Source organism: Euprymna scolopes, chromosome 19 (genome assembly GCF_053919585.1).
Source record: "Euprymna scolopes isolate OS-2025 chromosome 19, ASM5391958v1, whole genome shotgun sequence".
In the NCBI taxonomy this organism is placed as follows: Eukaryota; Metazoa; Mollusca; class Cephalopoda; order Sepiida; family Sepiolidae; genus Euprymna; species Euprymna scolopes.
Window position 1 is genome coordinate 118,176,043 of NC_136500.1, and position 20,761 is coordinate 118,196,803.

The following is a 20,761-nucleotide window of genomic DNA, read 5'->3' on the forward strand; positions in this document are numbered from 1 at the left end:
TATAAAGCCTATTTCCCCCATTTGCATGTATTGCATTGTATATTATGCAAATACTTTATTAGAATATGATGTTTTTGCATCAGCATATTTAATTCCTTTCAATAGGAAGAGCAACATTTTTTCAGAAATTTACTTTCTATGCTATTTGTTCAATTTTTCTCCAACATAGTGCGTCTGTGTAAAAGGTAAATGATATACACGTCACAAGAATATAATTACGTTTGCATCATGTTTTCGTAGGCAACATATTTGATTTCTTCCAAAAAGCAGACAAAATATCTTAGAATATTTTTATATGTTGTATGTGTTTTTTATTCTTAGAGAAGAGATGTACACCCTACAGGTTTATAGGTTATTTTTAGTATGTATTAGCATATGTTTCAACATATGATCTTTCCTGGAAAAAGAAGAGCCACATACTTCACAAGAATATGGTTTCTCTCCAGTATGGGTTCGCATATGTCTCAACATATGATCGTTTCTTGTAAAAGAGGAATCACATACTTCACAAGAATATGGTTTCTCTCCAGTGTGTGTTCTCATATGTTCCAACATACGATCATTTCTTGTGAAAGAAGAGCCACATACTTGACAAGAATATGGTTTCTCTCCAGTATGTGTTCGCATGTGTTCCAACATACGATCGTTTCTTGTAAAAAAAGAGCCACATACTGTACAGGAATATGTCTTTTCTCCATTATGTGTTCGCATATGTCTAACCATATTATCTTTTCTTGTAAAAGAGGAATCACATACTTCACAAGAATATGGTTTCTCTCCAGTATGTGTTTGCATATGTTTCAACATATGATCAGTTTTTGTAAAAGAAGAATCACATACTTGACAAGAATATAGTTTATCTCCAGTATGTATTCGCATATGTCTCACCATATGATCTTTTCTTGTAAAAGAAGAACCACATACTTCGCAAGAATATGGTTTCTCTCCAGTATGTCTTCGCATATGTTCCAACATACAACTTTTCCTGGAAAAAGAAGAGCCACATACTTCACAAGAATATGGTTTCTCTCCAGTATGTGTTCGTATATGTTGCAACAAATGATGTTTCTGTGTAAATGAAGAGCTGCATACCTCACAAGAATATGGTTTCTCTCTGGTATGTATCTGCATGTGTCGCAACTTACTATGTTTCTCTGCAAAAAAAGAGCCACACAATTCACAAGAATATGGTTTCTCTCCAGTATGGGTTCGCATATGATGTAACAGAGTGTGTTTTCGTGAAAAAGAAGTGCCACATATTTCACAAGGATATGGTTTCTCTCCAGTATGTGTTCGCATATGTTTCAACATGTCTGATTTCCTTACAAAAGAATAGCCACATATGTCACAAGAATATGGTTTTGTTCCAGTATGTGTTCGCATATGTCGGAACATGCTGTGTTTATGTATAAAAGCAGAGTCACATATGTCACAAGAATATGGTTTCCCACCTTCATCTGTTCGCATATGTTGCAATATTGTTTCACTGTAAAAGAAGAGTCAGATATTAACGATTAAATATAATCTGAAAAATTAACAGTAATTAAAAGGGAAAATCTATAAGGTATATGAATTTTGTAAATATTCTACAAAAGTAAAACAAGAAAATTATTTTAAATGCAATCTCATCCTATATATATAATATTTTAATTGCAGAAATTCCCCTCTGGACCAAATTACCATAGGTTTGCAACAACAGATTCCACATACACAATTATTGTATCTAAACTATCATCCACTACACAATTTAATTTTACTACTTCATTATAGACAGATTTATGCTTTTTATTATATTCCTACAATTCATCCTAGGAGAGAAATCATCACTATCGCCAATATCATTAGAGGAAGTAGTTCCTATTTTTCCCTCTAATTCATAACTGCTCTCACCGCCTCCACTCTACACCATGTAAAATTATACCTGGTACACTTATATTGTCCCTTTATCCATATTAACTGAACGATAAACTCAAAGACATAATGCTCACTTCCAATTCGCAGATTCAGAAATTAATGATCTTTCCCTTCACAAATTCCACCCTTTCTCATTGGCTGGCAACTGTAATTCTCTTATTCCAGATTTTAACACTTCCACAAAAACGAACGTTCACAGATTACACATAAGGCGTTTGATAGACAAATGTTACACCAAATTGATACACTCATATACACACACAAAACCAACATTACATGTAGATTGTTTACTTCTTCGACACTCGTATACATTTAAACAAAACCACAATTAAAAACTTACTGAATTTAATTTGTTATCTACTCTTTCTCTCTTACTTTCTCATTCATTCTATCTCTAAAAAAAACTACACAAATTATTCCTTTCAGCGCTATTCTCTCTCTTTAAAAACCCTGACGGAATATTTTTTTTATTCATGCTGATAGTAAAGCATAACTTTTGCATTTTTAATTTTAGAGAGTAGGGCGTTTGATTTTCGCTAGCTGCTACAACACAAAACAAACACAACATACTGTTCGTCTCTCTCTCTCTTAAAAAAAATTAACGAAATATACATTTCATTGGTTCTCATATTAGACCATAACTTTTGTTTTTTTTATTTATTATTTTAGAGAGTGGGGCGTTTGAGATTCGCTAATTTCTATAATAGAAAACAATAACGACATACTGAAAATATTGAAAAGGGTATATCGTATATATGCATTATGGAATAAAGTTCTAAAAAAATTACACTTAATTTAATCAAGTAGTTTTTTAAAACGCTTTTAATGGGATAAAAACAATTTGCTATGATAACGTAATCAAATTAAGTGAATTTTTTTTCTGGAGAACTTCATTCCATAACGGGTATGTGCAATTTAAATTTTTTCAGTACTTTCCTTTTCTTATGTCTTGATGAAGCTGTATAAGTACATTTTTATAAACTTACGGTTGTTATAAACTAAATACATACAAATCGTTTTTTCTACTTTTTGGCTTCTACAACGCTTTACAATTTTCGGTTTCTATGTTTTTTTTTAATTTTGGGGGGGCAGGGGAAATTTTTACATTAGATTCAACTCCTCAATTTCCCTGAGAATGACGAGTTTTATAAGTTATCCAGTATACTCTTTAAGACAATGTCATTTATATTTGGTGCAGACAGGTACTTTTCAAGTTATAAATACCTGTATTTTGCACTGTAATTTACTTGCAGAGGTTGGAGTGTCTATTCCGACAGCCGCTCTTACCATGGGGAGGTCGGGGTCTTTTCTGAAAATTGTTGTTAACATGGGGAGGTCGGGGGTGGCTACAAACAAAAACCGTACTTTACTTCTTTACGCGTGGGGGGGGGCTTCTACCGAGCAACGCCAATTAAGAGGTTCTGCTCGTATATTATAAGAAACAAATCTTTGTTTATAATGGTTTAAAAACATAAGATAACATTTTTAATTTAATTATTCAATTTTTTTATTAAAATGAATGTAAAGAAACATAATTTAATGACACTCGTTTTCTTATTTACGGTTTAAGAAAGACTTGAATGCAAACTTGAAAACAATGACTGTTGATTGGAGACAAAAAAAGCAATGAGAGTTGATGAAAAACAAAAATGAAGAATGGTTGCAAGAAAAACTTAAAATCAGTTATGGTTAAAGGAAGACGTAAAAGTAATTACGGTTAAGGAAAAGCTTGAAAGAAATTTCCGTTGTAGGAAAATATACAATCACTAACATGGAAACAGTTGACTTTATGAACATTAAAAACTATGTCAGTGAAATGTACATAAACTTTACTTAAAACTGCTACCAAAGATTAATATTGCAAACCTAACAATTTATTTTCAATGGATTTAAAAAGCAGAGTATGTGTGTCAGTGGAGTACATAAGAGTGGACTGACATGTGTCAGTGGTGATTGAGAGATCTTGTCTTTACTGTTGCACTCATTCACAAACCGGAAGTGACGTAGGTTTAAATTAAGGCTAGTCAATCGAAAAGAGTGGATGACTTTAAAAAATATCAGTGAAAAAAGCGACCCCTTCCTTGTAGAAAAGTGGCCATTTGAGGGTGAAGGAATTAATGTTTTTAGCCAATATTTTTATATTTGTCGTTCGAAAGGTCGTGCTTCAAAATGATATTGATCTCGAGAAAATCCGTCGCCTCTATCGAAAGTTTTAAGCAAAAATACAAATATACATACATACATATATACATTTAAACAGACAGGTGAGATTTATATTATTGATTTTATTAGACCCAATATATAGTAATGATTTAAAAAGTTATATGGTGCAATCATGGTCTCTCTAGGGAAATTGCTCTTGACATATCAAAGGTCTTCAATAAGGTATGGCATAAGGGCCTACTTCACAAGATTTCCAGCTATGGTATAACTGGAAATGTTTTCTCAATCATTAAATCATTTCTCTCTGATAGGCTCATAAGAGTAGTGGTTGATGGACAGAAATCAGAGACCCACAGTATTAATGCTGGAGTCACTCAGAGGTCCATCCTGGGCTCAACTCTCTTTCTGATCTACATCAATGATCTCCCTAAACACATACTTAAATTATTTGTTGACATCTATGCTGATCACACAACCATCTACGGCAACACATCAAAGGCTGTAAATGACAAAGTTCTCTTTGATTCTCTCTCCTCTGATCTCGAGCGCATGGTACAGTAGGGGAAGAGGTGGCTGATTACTTTAAATGCATCTAAAACCAAACTCCTATCTTTACATCATCAATGCTCTGGTCCCCATCTGGCATCAATTTAAATGGATGGCTCTCGTCTAGGGGAAGCCCCATTTTTTGATAAGCTTCTGGGCTTGACCTTTACTCCTGATCTGAAATGGAACACGTACATCAAGTCTGTTGCCAAGGTCACTGGAAAAATGGTAGGATGCTTCTACCGCTCCAGAAGATATCTCACTACTGATGCAATTCTCTATCTATATAAAAGCCAAGTACATCCAAGGATGTAATACTGCTGCCACATCGAGGCAGGAGCTGCTAAAAACAGCCTGTCCTGCCTTGACAGAGTACAAAATAGGCTTCATGGCTTAGTGGGGGATGCCCTTTTCTCTTTCCTGCAAGCTCTCTCCAACAGGAGAGACGTTGCGAGCCTGTCTTTGTTTTATCGTTACTTCCATGGCAAGTGGTCGTCTGAGCTGAAATCCCTGGTCCCCCCTCACCAATCTTTCATGAAAAACACCCGTCTAGCTGAAACCACTGCTAAAAATTTTCCCCACTCTTTATTTGTACCAAAACGTAGATTTCATGAACAAAGCTTCTTTCTTAGAAGTGCACGCCTGTGAAACTCTGTCCTGTTACTACCTGGACGTCTTCAAGTCCAACATAAACAAATTCCTGATGAACTGCCCCCTTAAGTAAGACACTTAATCAAATCTCCACACTATCGTACTGTACGTGCAATAACCCTTATCCCTGAGTGGCTTCGGGCCTTGATAAGTGGTTACCACCTTGTAAAAAAAAAATTAGTTAAGTGAAGGAAAAAGAAAGTTTGGCTTCTATAAAAACAACCTCATGTATTACATTCATATGTGACATTCACTGGAATTACAGAGGCAAGTTTTGCAAATGTATTTATCTGTTAAGTAACTTTGTATGGATTAGAAAAATTTAATGCATTAATTAATGCTGAGTGTTCCTGCACCAGAATGAGTAATAGAATATGCTAGATTAGAAAAGTAAACTTTTTAGCTCATTACTGCCACTGCAGATATGTAAAGATAAATCATAAATGTGGCTTTTATTTAAGTACTAATAACGGTGAAACAAACGGTTTTTGTCTCTAATAAAAATAGATGAAATAAATTTTCCTGCAAGAGTTTCTATCTGTCAGTAAGAGATGGAATCTATTTACGAAAGAGCCAGTTTCTGCATGGGTTGATGCACGAGCATTTGGTGTCAAAAAGTCTGATTTTTATGCAGAGTTCATTAAACTACAAAAAATAGAACTGGACAGGATGTTTTTTAATCCTAATCAGAATTGATGGAAACATGGCAAAACTAGAATGCTCAAGTTATTAGAAAAGTTTGATATTCTTGTTTACCAATATTGAAGTGTTGAGTATTTCAATCTTGTCGGTTGAGGGTTCTGCTGTCTTGATATTTGGTGTTCGTAGTACTGTAGGAGACAAAAGAGTTGGCAGACCTATTTTTTCTCAAATGCATTATTTTGCTTTATTTTTTAGTTTCATTTCTTTCATCATTTGCTACTTACTATTCTGTTTATTTTCATTACTATATTTTGCGAAAAAAAACAAAAACAATTTAATTATTATTAAACGTTTTTCTCTTTTCAGATGAGCCCAAAATTTATGAAGGTAACCTAAATTTATTAATAATGGCTAAAGGAAAGATGTTGACAGATAGTGAGAAGGGTGAAATTGTTAAATTACTTGCTGCAAAGAGGCCTACATAAGAAATTTCAAAAATTTTGAAGCAAGATCATCGAAGTGTGAAACGTTTCATCATTGACGGAAAAGATGGAAGAAAAAAAGCACAAAAGTGGCAAACCAAATGTGACTTTACCACGAGATTTGAGAAAAATCAAGAGGAGTGTCCTCGCAAACACACACAGCAGAGACAAATCTATTTCCGATCATGAAGGAGTGTTTGGCATCTCTAAAAGGACCCAAAATCGGATTTTGAAACAAATAGCAGACCGGAGAACATCACCGTAAAATATCCTCCTTTGAATGATATCAACTGTTAGAAGTGGCTTGCATGGGCCACTAAATATTTGAAAACCAATTTTCAAAATGTTCTCTGGACTGAAGAGGCTAGAGCAATCTTCGACAGCTCCGACGGTTGAACCAAAAGATGGCTTTTTAAAAGCAATAATGCACACTTGCGATTCAGACATCAACAGGGGAGTGATGATTTGGGCTGGGATTATTGGTAGTGAGATTCTTGGCCTTTTTCTTGTTCCTGAAGATGTCAAAATGAATTCTCTGAACTACTACATGTTTTTGGAACAGAATTTATTGCTCTGGTTGAAATCACAAAAGTATGCTATCAACCAGAATGAGACAATGCCCTAAACCATGCTTCTCAGTTTACAAAAGATTGGATTTCAGCCCAGTGGGTCTCTGGTAAATGTTTGATGGATTGGTCACCTCAGAGCCCGGATTTAAATCCTATAGAGAACCTCTGGTCGATTCTGAAGAGGAAGGTTTACAAAAACGGGCATCAATTCAGCAGTAAAAAAGACCTTTGATAGAGGCTTAAGGATGTATCTTCTGAAATCATACCTCCAGAAGTGCATAAATTAACATCCGCTGTTGATAGGAGGCTGATGGATTTTATTAAGAATGGAGGAAAGCGCAAATTGTTTTAAAAAAATTTATTGTTTTGTTTATTGCTATTTGAGCAATAACAGTGGTTTTCTTGTAATATGTTATCAATATATGGTGCTATTATAATGACACAATGTTTCAAATTAAATTTTGTTCAAAAATGTTATTTATTTGGAAATAAATAAGTCTTGCAAACTCTTATGACTCATATTTCTTCCTGAAATGTTTTTAAAATACACATTTTTCCCCCAAATATGATTATTTGGTTTCCGTTTTTAGGAATTTACTATATATTTGCATATCGAATAATGAGTGACATAGCTATTATATTAGAACATACTGAAGCATAAATTTATCAGTATATACATTTTGCTAACAATTTTATGATTTTATGTCATTGAACAAAGAGTGAATATATAAAAGTTTTATGCCAGAATTAACATTAGATATTTCAGAATTTATGCCAGAATTAACATTAGATATTTTAGAATTAACATTAGATATTTCAGAATTAACATTAGATATTTTAGAATTAACATTAGATATTTCAGAATTTTAAACCAGAGAAGTGGAAAAGTGAAGACATAATTATTTCAATCATGTTGGGCAAACCGAAGATTCAATGATTTTATGACATACAAGAGACACCGGATTATATTTATTTCATATATATCTAAAAATATGCTTCCTATAATCTCAGTCTGCAATTTCTTATTTCAAAGTTTACAATGACAAGATTGCATAAAATTTAACCTAACTTTTTAAATATTTTGTTAATGAAAAATTATAATACGTTATATAATGTTAATTTTTGTTTGAAAAATACTAACGTAATTATCATCAGTAACTTTCCCCTGATTTCTTTAAATTTCACAATAAATGCTTTGCTGAATCATACTTTACTTATAACAAATAATTGACTTTGTGATACCAGGGTTCAAGGGGTCTGAGGAAAGAGCGGACCTGCATAATCATAACCCCATAAGTCTCCTTCCAGTCTTTCTAAAATCTTTGAATCTCAATAAATCTAGTGATAGGTAACCACCTTGTTACAGCTCAACTTCTTTCTGAAAAAAAGTGTGCATTCAAGCAAACGTATTCTACTACATATATCTCTGAATGCATATACTATTCAACTGCAAAAAATGTTCCACACGAAGGTCATCTCATGAAAATTAATATGTAATTACAAAATGATTATTTATTATATTCAGATCCTTCTTGGACAAAAGAAAAGATCGAAGTAGTCTTTTCTGACAATTTATGTGACCAAGATGAAATTACTTCAATGACACTGCAGAAGTTGATCATCATGATTTTTAGAAGCTGATTTTCAGAAATGAAATCCCTAATACAATTCTGTCTGAAAAAATAATATTTGCTGATTACCCCATTTTCTATTGTTGATATCTAGGAAAAACGAACGCACTAATATCCAAGACTGGTTGAATCCTCAGAAAATCACAGCCAATTGTTGGTGGAATGTGACCACAAATTCATATAAGGACTTATTGCTACTAAAACAAAGTTTCTTTCCTTTAACAGTTATAAGAAACCTTTTTAACCAACAAGTCCACTATTCAAACTCCTTTTCACATCTGTTATTATCTACTCTCTACAAAGCCACCGTATGTTTTAGAAGCATTTTAAGAGACTGTGGTTTCACAAACTTTATTAGTTGAACAGTTTAACATTTGAAATACTTAATTTCATTAGTGATTTTGTGATTTTACATTAAGGATCATTAAATGAAAAAGACTAAAATTCAAGCAACTTTTTACAAAAAAATGTAATCTATATATCATTAAGATAGTGTGTGTGTTATTGATTAATTTTGTGTTGCGGTTACATTCAAATCATTTTCATTTAATTATTATAGACTTCCATTTCTTGTAAGAAATAATTTTATTAAGAATTCTTCATAAGTTTCGGTTTTGATTATTGTTATGGCACTCAAGTCATTTATTTTTATAATTAATGTTACCAAGAATTCTTCATAAGTTTTGTTTTTGGTTCCGATTATAGCTAATGGCACTCAAGTCATTTATTTTTTTAAAATGATTTTACCAAGAATTCTTCACAAATTCTAGCTTTGGTTTCAATATAACTGAAGGAACTGAAGTTTTGGTTTCAATTTAAGCTGATACACCCAATTCATATGGGTATATTTTTGAAATCGCAACTTCATAATATATAAAAATCGATAGAACATTAACTATATAATAATATATACAAAATCTGTAAGAGTTAAAATATATTTATTTTACGACCGGGCGTCCCTGCTAGCTTAGATATATACTTTTGTAGTTTTAACAAAAGAGCTACAATAATATCAGAGCATCTCCATTTACGCTTAACATCTACAGAATGCCAACATCAATATGTTACATATGAATGAGTTCCCTGTGGAATTTCCACAGGTCCCACTACTTTATATTAAAATGCATTACTGATTAAAATTTTCTTACGAAATCAATTCAAAACTATTCTGCATTACGTCAATGTGTCATTACAATCAGTATATATGTAGTAGTTTCGTTTTGTTTCTGACTTTCAAGAGATAAATAAGCTTATAGAGCTTTTGAATATACAAGTGGACTTTTTTATTTATTTTTACCGTACAGATCCGTGCAGAATTTGAAAAAAAAAACTTTTTATTTAATCAATGAGATAGCAGGCTCACATTTCAATATAAAGATTGTCTGCCTGGACCCGTGGTGCCATAGATAATATACTGAATAAAATTCAGTTGTAAAAAAATTTACACTCTTCTGTAGGTTAAAGGTTTAATCATCAATGTGGGTGATCCAAAATACAACTGCAAATCAGTTCGGACTTCGACCCAGTCATGTTCGATGTAACAAGATTATGATATCATTGTGAAGTAAATAAATTGTTCGCTTTGAAATTCTGTGCAATTTTCAGAGTTAAAAAAAGATTCTTGAGTTCGACAGAAAGATTATCAAGATGAGCAATATATATTTAAAGAAGGCCATGTTTGATGTAACAAGATTATTCTATTCCCGTGAAACCCTTTATTTATAAAGGGTTTCATTTGAAATTCCATGTAAAATTCCAAGTTCAACAAAAAGATTCTTGAGTTAGACAGAAAGATTACCGAGTTCAGATACATCTAAAGAAGGTCTGAGGTTACGTCGATCAAAACATCATGTAAATAACAATCAAGATGAGGCAAGTAGAATAAAGAATCCAAATAATACAATCATGAATTGCTATTGTTTTCATACAAGGTAATTCACAAATAAACCTCTTTTTCAACTTCTGTGTTTGTCTCATCTATTTCATATTACATTTTATAGCTTGCCAAAGTTTGAAATGTTTTTATATTTTTATAACAAATAGATGTTCCTTATTTGTTTAATCAAATCTTATTAATTTGTATAATAGAATTAAAAAAAAATTATTTCCGAGCGATTTCTATTTTATTATTTTCTAAATTCTCAATAATATATCCAATTCAATATTTTGCGGGGGTTTTAACAGTAAATGAATAAACACACTATTAAAAATTGGACATTATCGTGCTAAATCTTGGATGTTTAGTTAGTAAAATATTGTTTATTGATATAATTCTATATTTAGATTTTGCAATCATTTATGAAGAATATTTACTATCTCATTTCGACAATTAATGTATACAAATATTAAATCAGAATGTTGTTTTAAATAAAGTCAATGTTTAAAAATTTTTCGATGTTTTTTTTTTTTTTTTTACCTAATTTAAAATTTTCTGTTTTAGTTAATCCTGAAGACCTATTGATTTGCTTTTTTTATTTCATTTACAGTCTCAACTTTTCATGTTATTAATTTTAAGAAATGCCATAATCTGTAAGTATTTCTGAGTAAAATGTTAATAATGTGTCTGGTGTTCAAATGAACTGATTTTAAAGAATTTGCAATGAAAAAAGTAAAAAACAAAATAATCATGCAATTACAATCTATCTATATATCTATAAAAGTGGACGTGTCTGTCTGTCTGTGTGTGTGTCTGTCTGTCTGTGTACATTTCCCTACGCAATAACTCTGTCAATTTTTAGTCCATAGACTCGAAATTTGAAATACCGGGTACTGAGATTTGGGAAAATCGATGTGACGGGTGTCAGCCAGAAATTTGGCTGTTAAGGGGTCAAATTTCAACGATTTGACCTTTAAGAACTCTACCAAACTCCTCCGACAATTTTGGGTCTAGACACTTGAAATTTTAGATATAGGTTCCTTGAACCTGGATCTAACTTAATAAAGTGATTTGAGCCCGAAACTATAAATTTTAAGGGGTCATAATAGGGGTCAAAGTTTTAAAAAATTAACCATTTTTTTGTTTTTTTTGCTTTTTTTGCACAGCATACACCTCCAAACACCCGAGCAACGCCGGGCACCCCTGCTAGTAGTAAATAAAGAAATAATAAAAACGTGTATTTTTTTCAATTCGATTAATTACTTGTTATTGTAAAATTCTTTATCCCTAAATCTGTCTGTTTTTTTAAGCTAAAGTTGATGTTTTTAGCAATATATATATGCAGTCCATATTTTCTCAAATAAATCTGTAAAAATAATGAATCAATTCATTTTGGCTTTTCATACTAGAAAAGACATAAGGTATTTTGATTTGTCACTAATAAATTTAATTTATGAAATCCTAACTGTTTATATTTTTAAAACTAATAAATCAGATTGCATATTTTTAGTGGAATTTAAAAGGAAATGTGATTAAAAATATTATAATACAAATTCTAATAATAATTTAGAGTCAATATTTAACATATGTTTCAATATTGAAGAGAAAAACTACTGAGTTACTTCAAGAGAAAATCTGGTGTAAAAATATAAAAATTAACTACTGAATCATACCAAGATATAAAATACAAAAAATTAACAAGTATTAGAAAGTATTACTTAAAGAATATGCTTACATTTTGCATTTAATGGCTTGAATTAACAATCATAAGTATACTGTTCCAGAATTTTTTTTTTACTTAAAATAATAAATTGAAATAATTTTCTTATATATCTATAATTTATAATAGATCCATAACAAGCAATAAGCACACATCTGACGATAATAAATGCAAAGATTTAAATGTAACACAATGTAATCATCCATTCTGTAAATGAGCAATAATGTTTTGGATTAAAATATTTAGTTTTTTTATTTGTAATATCAAGATCTACAAATTTCATCATAACTTACCGGTTACTTAGAAATGAATTATGAATTTTCTCGTGCATAAAATTTAATATGTTGAAAACAATATTAATTTCTACACTTATTATTTTATATATCTGCTTAACAAGTAAATTTTCAGCTTTTAACTTGAAAAGAATTATGTCATGATTTACTAAAAATCATATTGTTAAAATAGATTTTACCAGCAAATGATATAATCAAGAAATCCTTTCTTACGAAATTGCTGCATTCAATTATTTGAAGAATATAAATTCATGTATACCATAAAGATTTGTATAAGGAGTTTAAGTGGAATCGCTGATCAACAGTTTTCTCTAGAATTCTTAAACTGACTGCAATACTGAAAAACCTCAATAACCACACGGCCCAATTTTTAAAGAGACACATTGGAAATAATTATGCAATAACTCACATACAAATTTCTTCACATTCTTCCACATGCACGTGTCAATTGAACATAAAATAATTATGCCTCATTTACATGCACTTACAGAAGAAATAATTCAATGCACACACTAATACAATGCAATGCTGCTAAATGCATACCTATATTACTTACATATGTATATTATTCGCACTGTCAAAATTTTGACTAATAACGCAGCTTTTATTTTGCAAACACATTTGCATAAATTAATATTTTCATGATTCTTGTATAAAAAATTTTTTTTCTAAAATTTTAATTAATATTTCATTTATTTTTTATTTTTATCTACATGTTTCATTCTCTTTCTCACTAACATAACATTTCATCACCATTTGTATTGAATGTTGGTGTTGTTTTTGGTAACAACCTAGACGTTCTAATCTCCCAAATGGTCATACTAAAGCCAGGAAACACAAAACAGATTAACGTTGGATTATACTATCATCATATTTAGCTTAGTGTCTATTTTACGTGCTAGCATGTATTAAATTGATAAAAAATGTACATTCAAAAATATTTATAATATCAATAGAAGATTCAGAGATTAAAAAAAAAAGTTACTTTGTTGGTATAAGATATTGACAAGAAATTAAACTGGCGTCTGTTCCATCTATGTGATTAAGCAATGGGAGTATCACCGAAAGTAGAGTACAGCAAGTGGCGTTTGCAGACCGTCTATGTAAATATGTAAAGAGATCCGTGTTTGTGCAAACTTCTCCACAGAATCGAATAATGCATTAAAAGATTATCAAATTTTATTAACCCAACAGCGGATTTTTTCTCAGTTTGACTTAAGTAACGTTTATTTACATATACTGGAGGATGGGGGGGGGCGCCACTTGGATTTTTTTCAAACAATGATATTCTACATATTTTTAGTGAACAGAATGCTGTGATAGACGCCTTGTTCTGCCTCTCTATCATCTTTGTCCTCACCTGTTAAAATCGCCTACAACAAACAAATGGTCTTAGATCAACCACATGGACACTTGGATCCGTGATCACTTGAATTTGTAAATTTACATACCTGCCCATATACACATGGGACAGATATGTATCAGCTCAAACGATTCACGTCAGTCTTTTGTTCGAATGAGTCATTGTCATTTTTGATACCATACTCAACCTGGCATACCCCAAATAAATGCTAAGAACTTTGAAAAAATTTTAAGATTAATTATACCTGCTATATTTACCAAAAGACTACAATTTTGTCTTTGTTGGCTTTTGGTCTAAGCATCAAATAATAGTAATAAAAAAAATACCTTTTGGCACTCATCATCAGGCAGCAGAAAGGTCCTTGAAAGCAATAAAGAAAGGCATAGACTTTCTCTCTCATATCTCCCTGCCCACTGGACATCAAATCAGCCACATTTTTTGCCTGAAATGAGATAGTTCATGAGACAATATTCGTTATTTACAAATACTATATAAAAGTTAGTCAACACTCACTGATAACATCTTGGACAGTATAAGACTTTTTATGCTTAGAAAATTCCTAAGAAAATAGGTATGTGCAATTTAATGGTGAAAATTAATAGAATCATTACCATATTTTAATAAGTTGTCAATCACTTGTTGATTGTGTTTGCAAGAATGAAGTAAAAGTTAATCTCTAAGTGGAAAAATGTATTTTTACGCATGAAAATTTTTTTACAGATGTTAAAATAGTTAAAAAATTCAGCTTAATTTGAAAGTTAAATAAGGAAATTGTAAAAGTCTTTTGAAAGCAATGTTTTCTGGTACTATTTCAAAGATAATTAGTAAAGTCTTTGGATACTGGATTAAAAAAAAGAAACAACTTATGTTTACTATAAATTTGCTTAATTATCCTAAAAATTGAGAGTTTAGCAACAAAAACCATCCTTAGCTTCATTATAATAAACGAAAACTGACATACAGAAGTATGGAGTCAAAAAGTTAACTTTATTTTTAAATTCATAGAGAAATTGAAACATTATTATACCTTAATATCTGTATTTTTGATTATTATAAAAAATATATAGTTAAGTACTCTTATTTTTTGTAATAAAACAATGTGTCTATTTAATTCTTTTTTACATTTTCAACATTTTCAATGTTCAACAAGGAACATGCACCTTTGATGTAGGGGCAACTATCTTGGACATGATTGCAGGGACACTATGTAGTTGAGCAGCAAGATGACTGTTTATATTACACTTGAATTTGTGCATGTCAATGCAGGCAAGGAAATAGGAACCCGGAAGTGAATTACAAAGTCTAGGAGATCTGGGGAAGAAACTATGAGAATGGAAGTTTTTTTTTGGCATCTGGAGATTTCTATTTTGTAGGGGTTGGAATTTGCTCTTTGTCAGGGGTATTTACGTCAAGGGGGTACAAGGGGATAGTTCGTTGGAGCAGAAATCAAAATAAAAGTACATATTAAGTGTGAAAAAAGTCATTTCATTTACTGAATACACTGATAATTTATATTTGTTTTTCTTTTTTTTTTTAACATTTTACAGCCCCCCTCCCCACAATGTAAACAGAATTTGTGTGAAATATTAAACAGTTCTTCCGCTCGGTTTATGTCGGTGCATTATTTACAGAAAAATTGTTAGTTAAACTGCAGAAGCACCTGTTAAAAAATTGATAATTTCTATAATTTAATCTCCCCCTCCAAAAAAATTACGAAAAACATAAAAATATGGAAAACTTAATTTTTTAGATCAATTAAAAAGCATTAAAAACTACATAACACCAAAAAATTAACCACATTTTTTTAAAGCTTTCTTATTTCAAATTACTGCTAAAAATTCTCTTGTGTAGGGGTGGGAATTTGCTCCTTGTCGGGTTTGGTGAGGATATTTACATTGAGGGGGTACAAGGGCTTGTAGTTTGTCGGAGTATCTACCATTAAAATACTTGTAAAACAGGTATAGGAGTGCAACATTTCGTCGATGGGAAAGAGGCTGAAGCGTAGCTAACACTTCAGAATCAATTAGGTTAGCAACTCTCTTTTGAAACATGTCCAGGAATGAGACTTGTAGCAGATGCACCAGCCCAAATGTGACAACAATACTCCATACATGGTGGCCTGTAGAAGTACAGGATATTTTCAGGCGTAAGTAACTTTCTGGCATGGTAAAGGTAGCCCACATTACTTGCAGCAGCCACCGCAATGCCTTCGATGTATCTGTTTCAACTAATGTTCGCTGTGAATGTTAAGTTATGGAGTTTAAACGAAGTACTTTCAGGTAATGTATCATTAGCCAATTAGAATATTTTTAATGTATATAATTAAGATTTCATTTTATCTATAAATATTCATATTAAACTTTATATTAATTAAAAATTCAGGGATATTTTTAGCAATAACGAACAGTATTATAGGCTAAATAGTACTAAATTTAATAATATTCTGAAAATATTGATGAAGTTTGTTTATTTGCGTTTTTCCATAAAATACGAAATAAAAACTTTGTAGAATGTTTGTAGAATGTCTGCAGAATTAATTTTATATTTTCCATAATGACTAGATCTTTATTAAAAATGTCATAACGTTAAAAACATTAATCTTTTTTTAAATTAAAATAAAAATACATATTTAGTGTGAAAAAAGTCATTTCATTCAATGAATACAGTAATAATTTATATTCGTTTCTCTTTTTTGTTTACATTTTATAGCGCTTCCCCAATATAAACAAAATTTGTGTGAAATATTAAACGGTTCTACTGCTTGGTTAATGTTAGTGCATTATTTACAGAAAAACAGTTAGTTAAACTGCAGAAGCACCTGCTTAAAAAAATACAACTTCTGTGACTTCTCAAACAAAAAATAACGAAAAACATAAAAATATGGTTTTGTAAACCGCTCATGAAAACTTTATCTTTTGGATCAATTAAAGACCATTAAAAACTATATAGCACATATTTTTTAAAACCTTTCTTATTTCAAATGTCTGCTAAAAGTTCCTCCGCGATGTGACAAGTAACTTTAATATGTGCATGCATGCACGAATGCATCATGTAAGAAAAGCATTAACGAAAACGGTGAAACGTCACAAAATAGTCCAAGGCTCCAGGAGTTAATACCATGCAAACGGTACGTTTGTGACGAGTTTAAATGCCAGATTTGTTTCAGCGACCTCAATAACCCCTAAAACACAAACTAGAATGATTGGCGTTGTATTACAGTTAAAATAAACATTTACTAAATATTTATATGTAGGAATAAACGTCATTATTTATATGTAGGAATAAACGTCATTATTTATATGTATAAACGTCATTATTTATATGTAGGAATAAACGTCATTATTTATATGTAGGAATAAACGTCACTATTCATATGTAGGAATACACGCCATTATTTATATGTAGGAATGAACGTCATTATTTATACGTAGGAATAAACGTCATTATTTATATGTATGAATAAACGTCATTATTTATATGTACAAATAAACACTAGCTATGTAGCATACTGCATTTTTTTAAAAAATTATTTCAGGTACGCATTTACCAGAAAATATATATTTTCCGTGTTATTCTTTCAATAAGAACGAATTGCTATTTAGGTCAATGTGCTCTGGCTGTCCAATCTGTAAAGGTTGTTTATTTTGAAAGCCGCTCTAAACATGGCGAGGTTGGGGTGTTTATTCCGAAAAACATTTTGTCATTTTTCAACCTCCGAAATTCACAAATAATTCAGCCATTTTTTAAAATCGAAATTAGATTTGCAAAAGTAAAGGTATATTTGACGACCTATCCCAGAGTAGTATTAAAACTCCCAACATCCCCATGTTAAGAATGGCTTTCTAAATAAACACCCCAACCTCTCCATATTAAGAACGGCTTTCAGAATAAACACTTTAATATCCGCATGTTAAGAACGGCTTTCGGGATTTAAACAACAAATAGAAAAACAGATACCAAAAAATACATAGTAAAAACAATAAGTCAATTTTTTTAACTATTGGAATATTTTCAAAAAGATTAATTTTTAAACAACAAACAACAGAAACAATAATCTCAGTTCTTATTTCCTATATATATATATATATATATATATATATATATATATATATATATATATATATATGAATTTAGGTAAAAATGGCACCGGTAAAAATGGCACTGGTAAAAATGGCACCGGTAAAAATGGCACAAGTGAATAAATAGGTAAAAATGGCACTGGTAAAAATGGCACCAGTAAAAATGGCACTGGTAAAAATGGCACCGGTAAAAATGGCACAAGTGAATAAATACGTAAAAATGGCACCGGTAAAAATGGCACGTAATGGATTAATGAGAAAAATGACAAAACGAGAACATGCATGAATATCTCACAGTATATTAAAATGGGAAAACGTGCGAAATTTGTCGAATTAAAAAGGGTGCTAGACGACCGATCTGGTCTCAAATTTTACCCTCGTTTTGAGTTTTCCAAAAGTTAGGTCATGTACTGCGACGTCACCGGTGTTACAGAAAATAATGAGAAGTTTGTCAAATTTAAATAGATCCTAAATGCGAATCTCGTTTTTGAGATTTCCCAAAGTGCTATTACGTCACAGGTGTCAGAAATAACTTTTTTCATCTGTGTGGTAATTCATTCACCTCTTCTCCCCTATTATAAGTTGAACACTGGGCAGAAATAAATTAAAAAAATCTCGCTTATTTACAAACAAGTTCCTTTTATTTTAATTAGTTACTTCTATTTATTTGTTTCTTTACCATATATTCGATTCGATGTCTATACTAATAAATGCCTTAAAAATAAGAATTATCGAACATTTATTACTATAAACAACAAAATGAAAAAGTAAAATATACAACAAATAAATGCTACCAAACGCAAGATATGCTAAAAGTAAAAATAAAATAAAAATAAGCAGTTTATATATTTTTTAAAAATACAAACAAAATAACTTAGGCATAAACAATTATAGCGAAGAACAGTCCATTTGATGACGGCTTCTGATATTGAAATCAGAAATCAACATTATGTTATTCGTTCCTCGTAATTTATGTATACTTAGTGTTGTTTCTTTTTAATGGAACTCCTGCATTGCAACATGTCGGCAATGGAGACGAGTTACTGACCCCTTTATGAAACTCAAATATAAAGAAGTTTCTTCATAAATATTTCATGTTTTTTAAATTACTACATTGATGAATTAAAATTATATTTTGATACATTTTATACAACCTTAATGTAAAAATAAAAAAAAAAAATACTAAAAACAATCTATAAATGTTTTTAGCATATTTTTTTTTCAATTATGAATCACTCATTAAAAAGAAATATTAAAACTTTAAAATTATAGTTCGATACATTTTTATACTTTAAAATTAAGTACTCCTTGTGCGTTGAGTCTTAATATTCAACCTAAATATTTAATGTTCAGACTAAATATTCAATGACCTCTCCCCTTGGTGCGGAAATAAACTTTTTTATTTTGTAAACAAACGAACGTATTGTACTTATGGATGTTTGATACCGAAAGAAATATGAACTTAAAACAATAATGTTACTTTTATTTCATTAAATTGTTAGGTGAAAGTGCAAAATAGTTCACCCCACTTCCATGTTAAGAATGGCTTTCTAAATAGTTATTATTTCAACGTTGTTTGTACTCTCGGGGTGTCAAACATGTATATGTACCTATTTTACTGTTATTTATATTGGAATCAGTTTATAATTTTATGTCAGAAATATACTCAGTGACCGATTGACCCCAGAAATGTCCCCAGAACGGTTTCATACTCAACTGTGAGCATGAAACTGTGAGATGAATTGGTCATAAAACCTTTTCGCATGTATACGCGATAACACGTGTTATCTTTCACTTTAGTTTATGTGTCTGTTGAATTTGTTAATAAGGCAATAAAACTATTTTTGGTAATTAACAGCATTGATACAGTTTAGCTTTGAGAATTTTGTGTTACTGTTCCCATTCCAGCTTTGGACTACTATTCTCATCTTGAGTATTCCTATTTACTTGCTTCCACAAGAGGGCAAAGTCGTTTTTTTTTATGTGGGCAATATCCAGCTCTCCTACAAGAGAAACTCTGGATCAGAACAAAAATTAAAATTGTCTCTGAAAGGATTTATTAATTATTATTAATTTAAATTGTCTGAAAGGATTTATTAATTCTTCATTGAACGGGGAGATAATAGGTGGAGTGTAGCATCAGAAGTGATACTACACTTTGTTAACGTATCAGTCGATGCAACCTCCGACAGAAATTCTGTGCAGATTCTCGAGTTCAACAGAAACATTCCAGAGTTCAATATTTATTCCATAATAGCAGTTTTGGATAAATAAGAAAAAATGGCAAAGCCCAGCTCATCAACGATAAAATACATTCAATGATAAAATAAATTTAGAGTGCACCAAAATTAGTTTTTTCTTTTATCAAAGATAAAAGCTAGTCAAGGATAAGTGTCAACCAGGGAGCTTTTAATTACACTAAACAAAGTGCATCTTTTCTGGATCATTTTTATTTTGTTTTGCTTTAGGGAAAAAAAAACTTATCCCCGTGTGTGTTTTATCCTTGATAACTAGCGATTCATTATGAAAAAAGAACCCAAAAATACAACTACAGCTTGTCCAGAAAAGATGCATTTTGTTTAGTGTAATTGAAAACTTCCACATTAACCCTTATCCTCGAGTGTGTTTTATCCTTGATAAGTTGCGATTCATTATTCCTAAGTACCCCATTTTGGGGAGCTAGATAGTCACCAGATTAAAAACCGACATTGTGTCTAACTTTGCTCTCGCGGGGTGCAATTAAATAAGAACCTTTAGATAAACAATGCTTCTAAACTGAGGTAATTGTAATTTTTTGTTCCGATCGAAAATGCCCCTTTTTGGGGAGCTGGA

At 31.0% G+C, this 20,761-nt stretch overlaps 1 protein-coding gene across 1 annotated transcript in view; it reads right to left on the reverse strand.

Annotated features, from left to right (window-relative positions):
• Positions 1–286: 286 nt before the first annotated feature.
• LOC145240308 (uncharacterized) overlaps positions 287–20,761 on the reverse strand; it is a 37,825-nt gene continuing 17,350 nt past the window's right edge. The window contains exons 3-4 of the mRNA XM_080103890.1: positions 14,177–14,292; positions 287–1,486 (exon numbers count right to left, since the gene is read on the reverse strand). Coding sequence (XP_079960016.1) covers positions 346–1,486; positions 14,177–14,292 — 1,257 coding nt within the window. The 3' untranslated portion in view covers positions 287–345. The remainder of the gene's footprint in view (positions 1,487–14,176; positions 14,293–20,761) is intronic.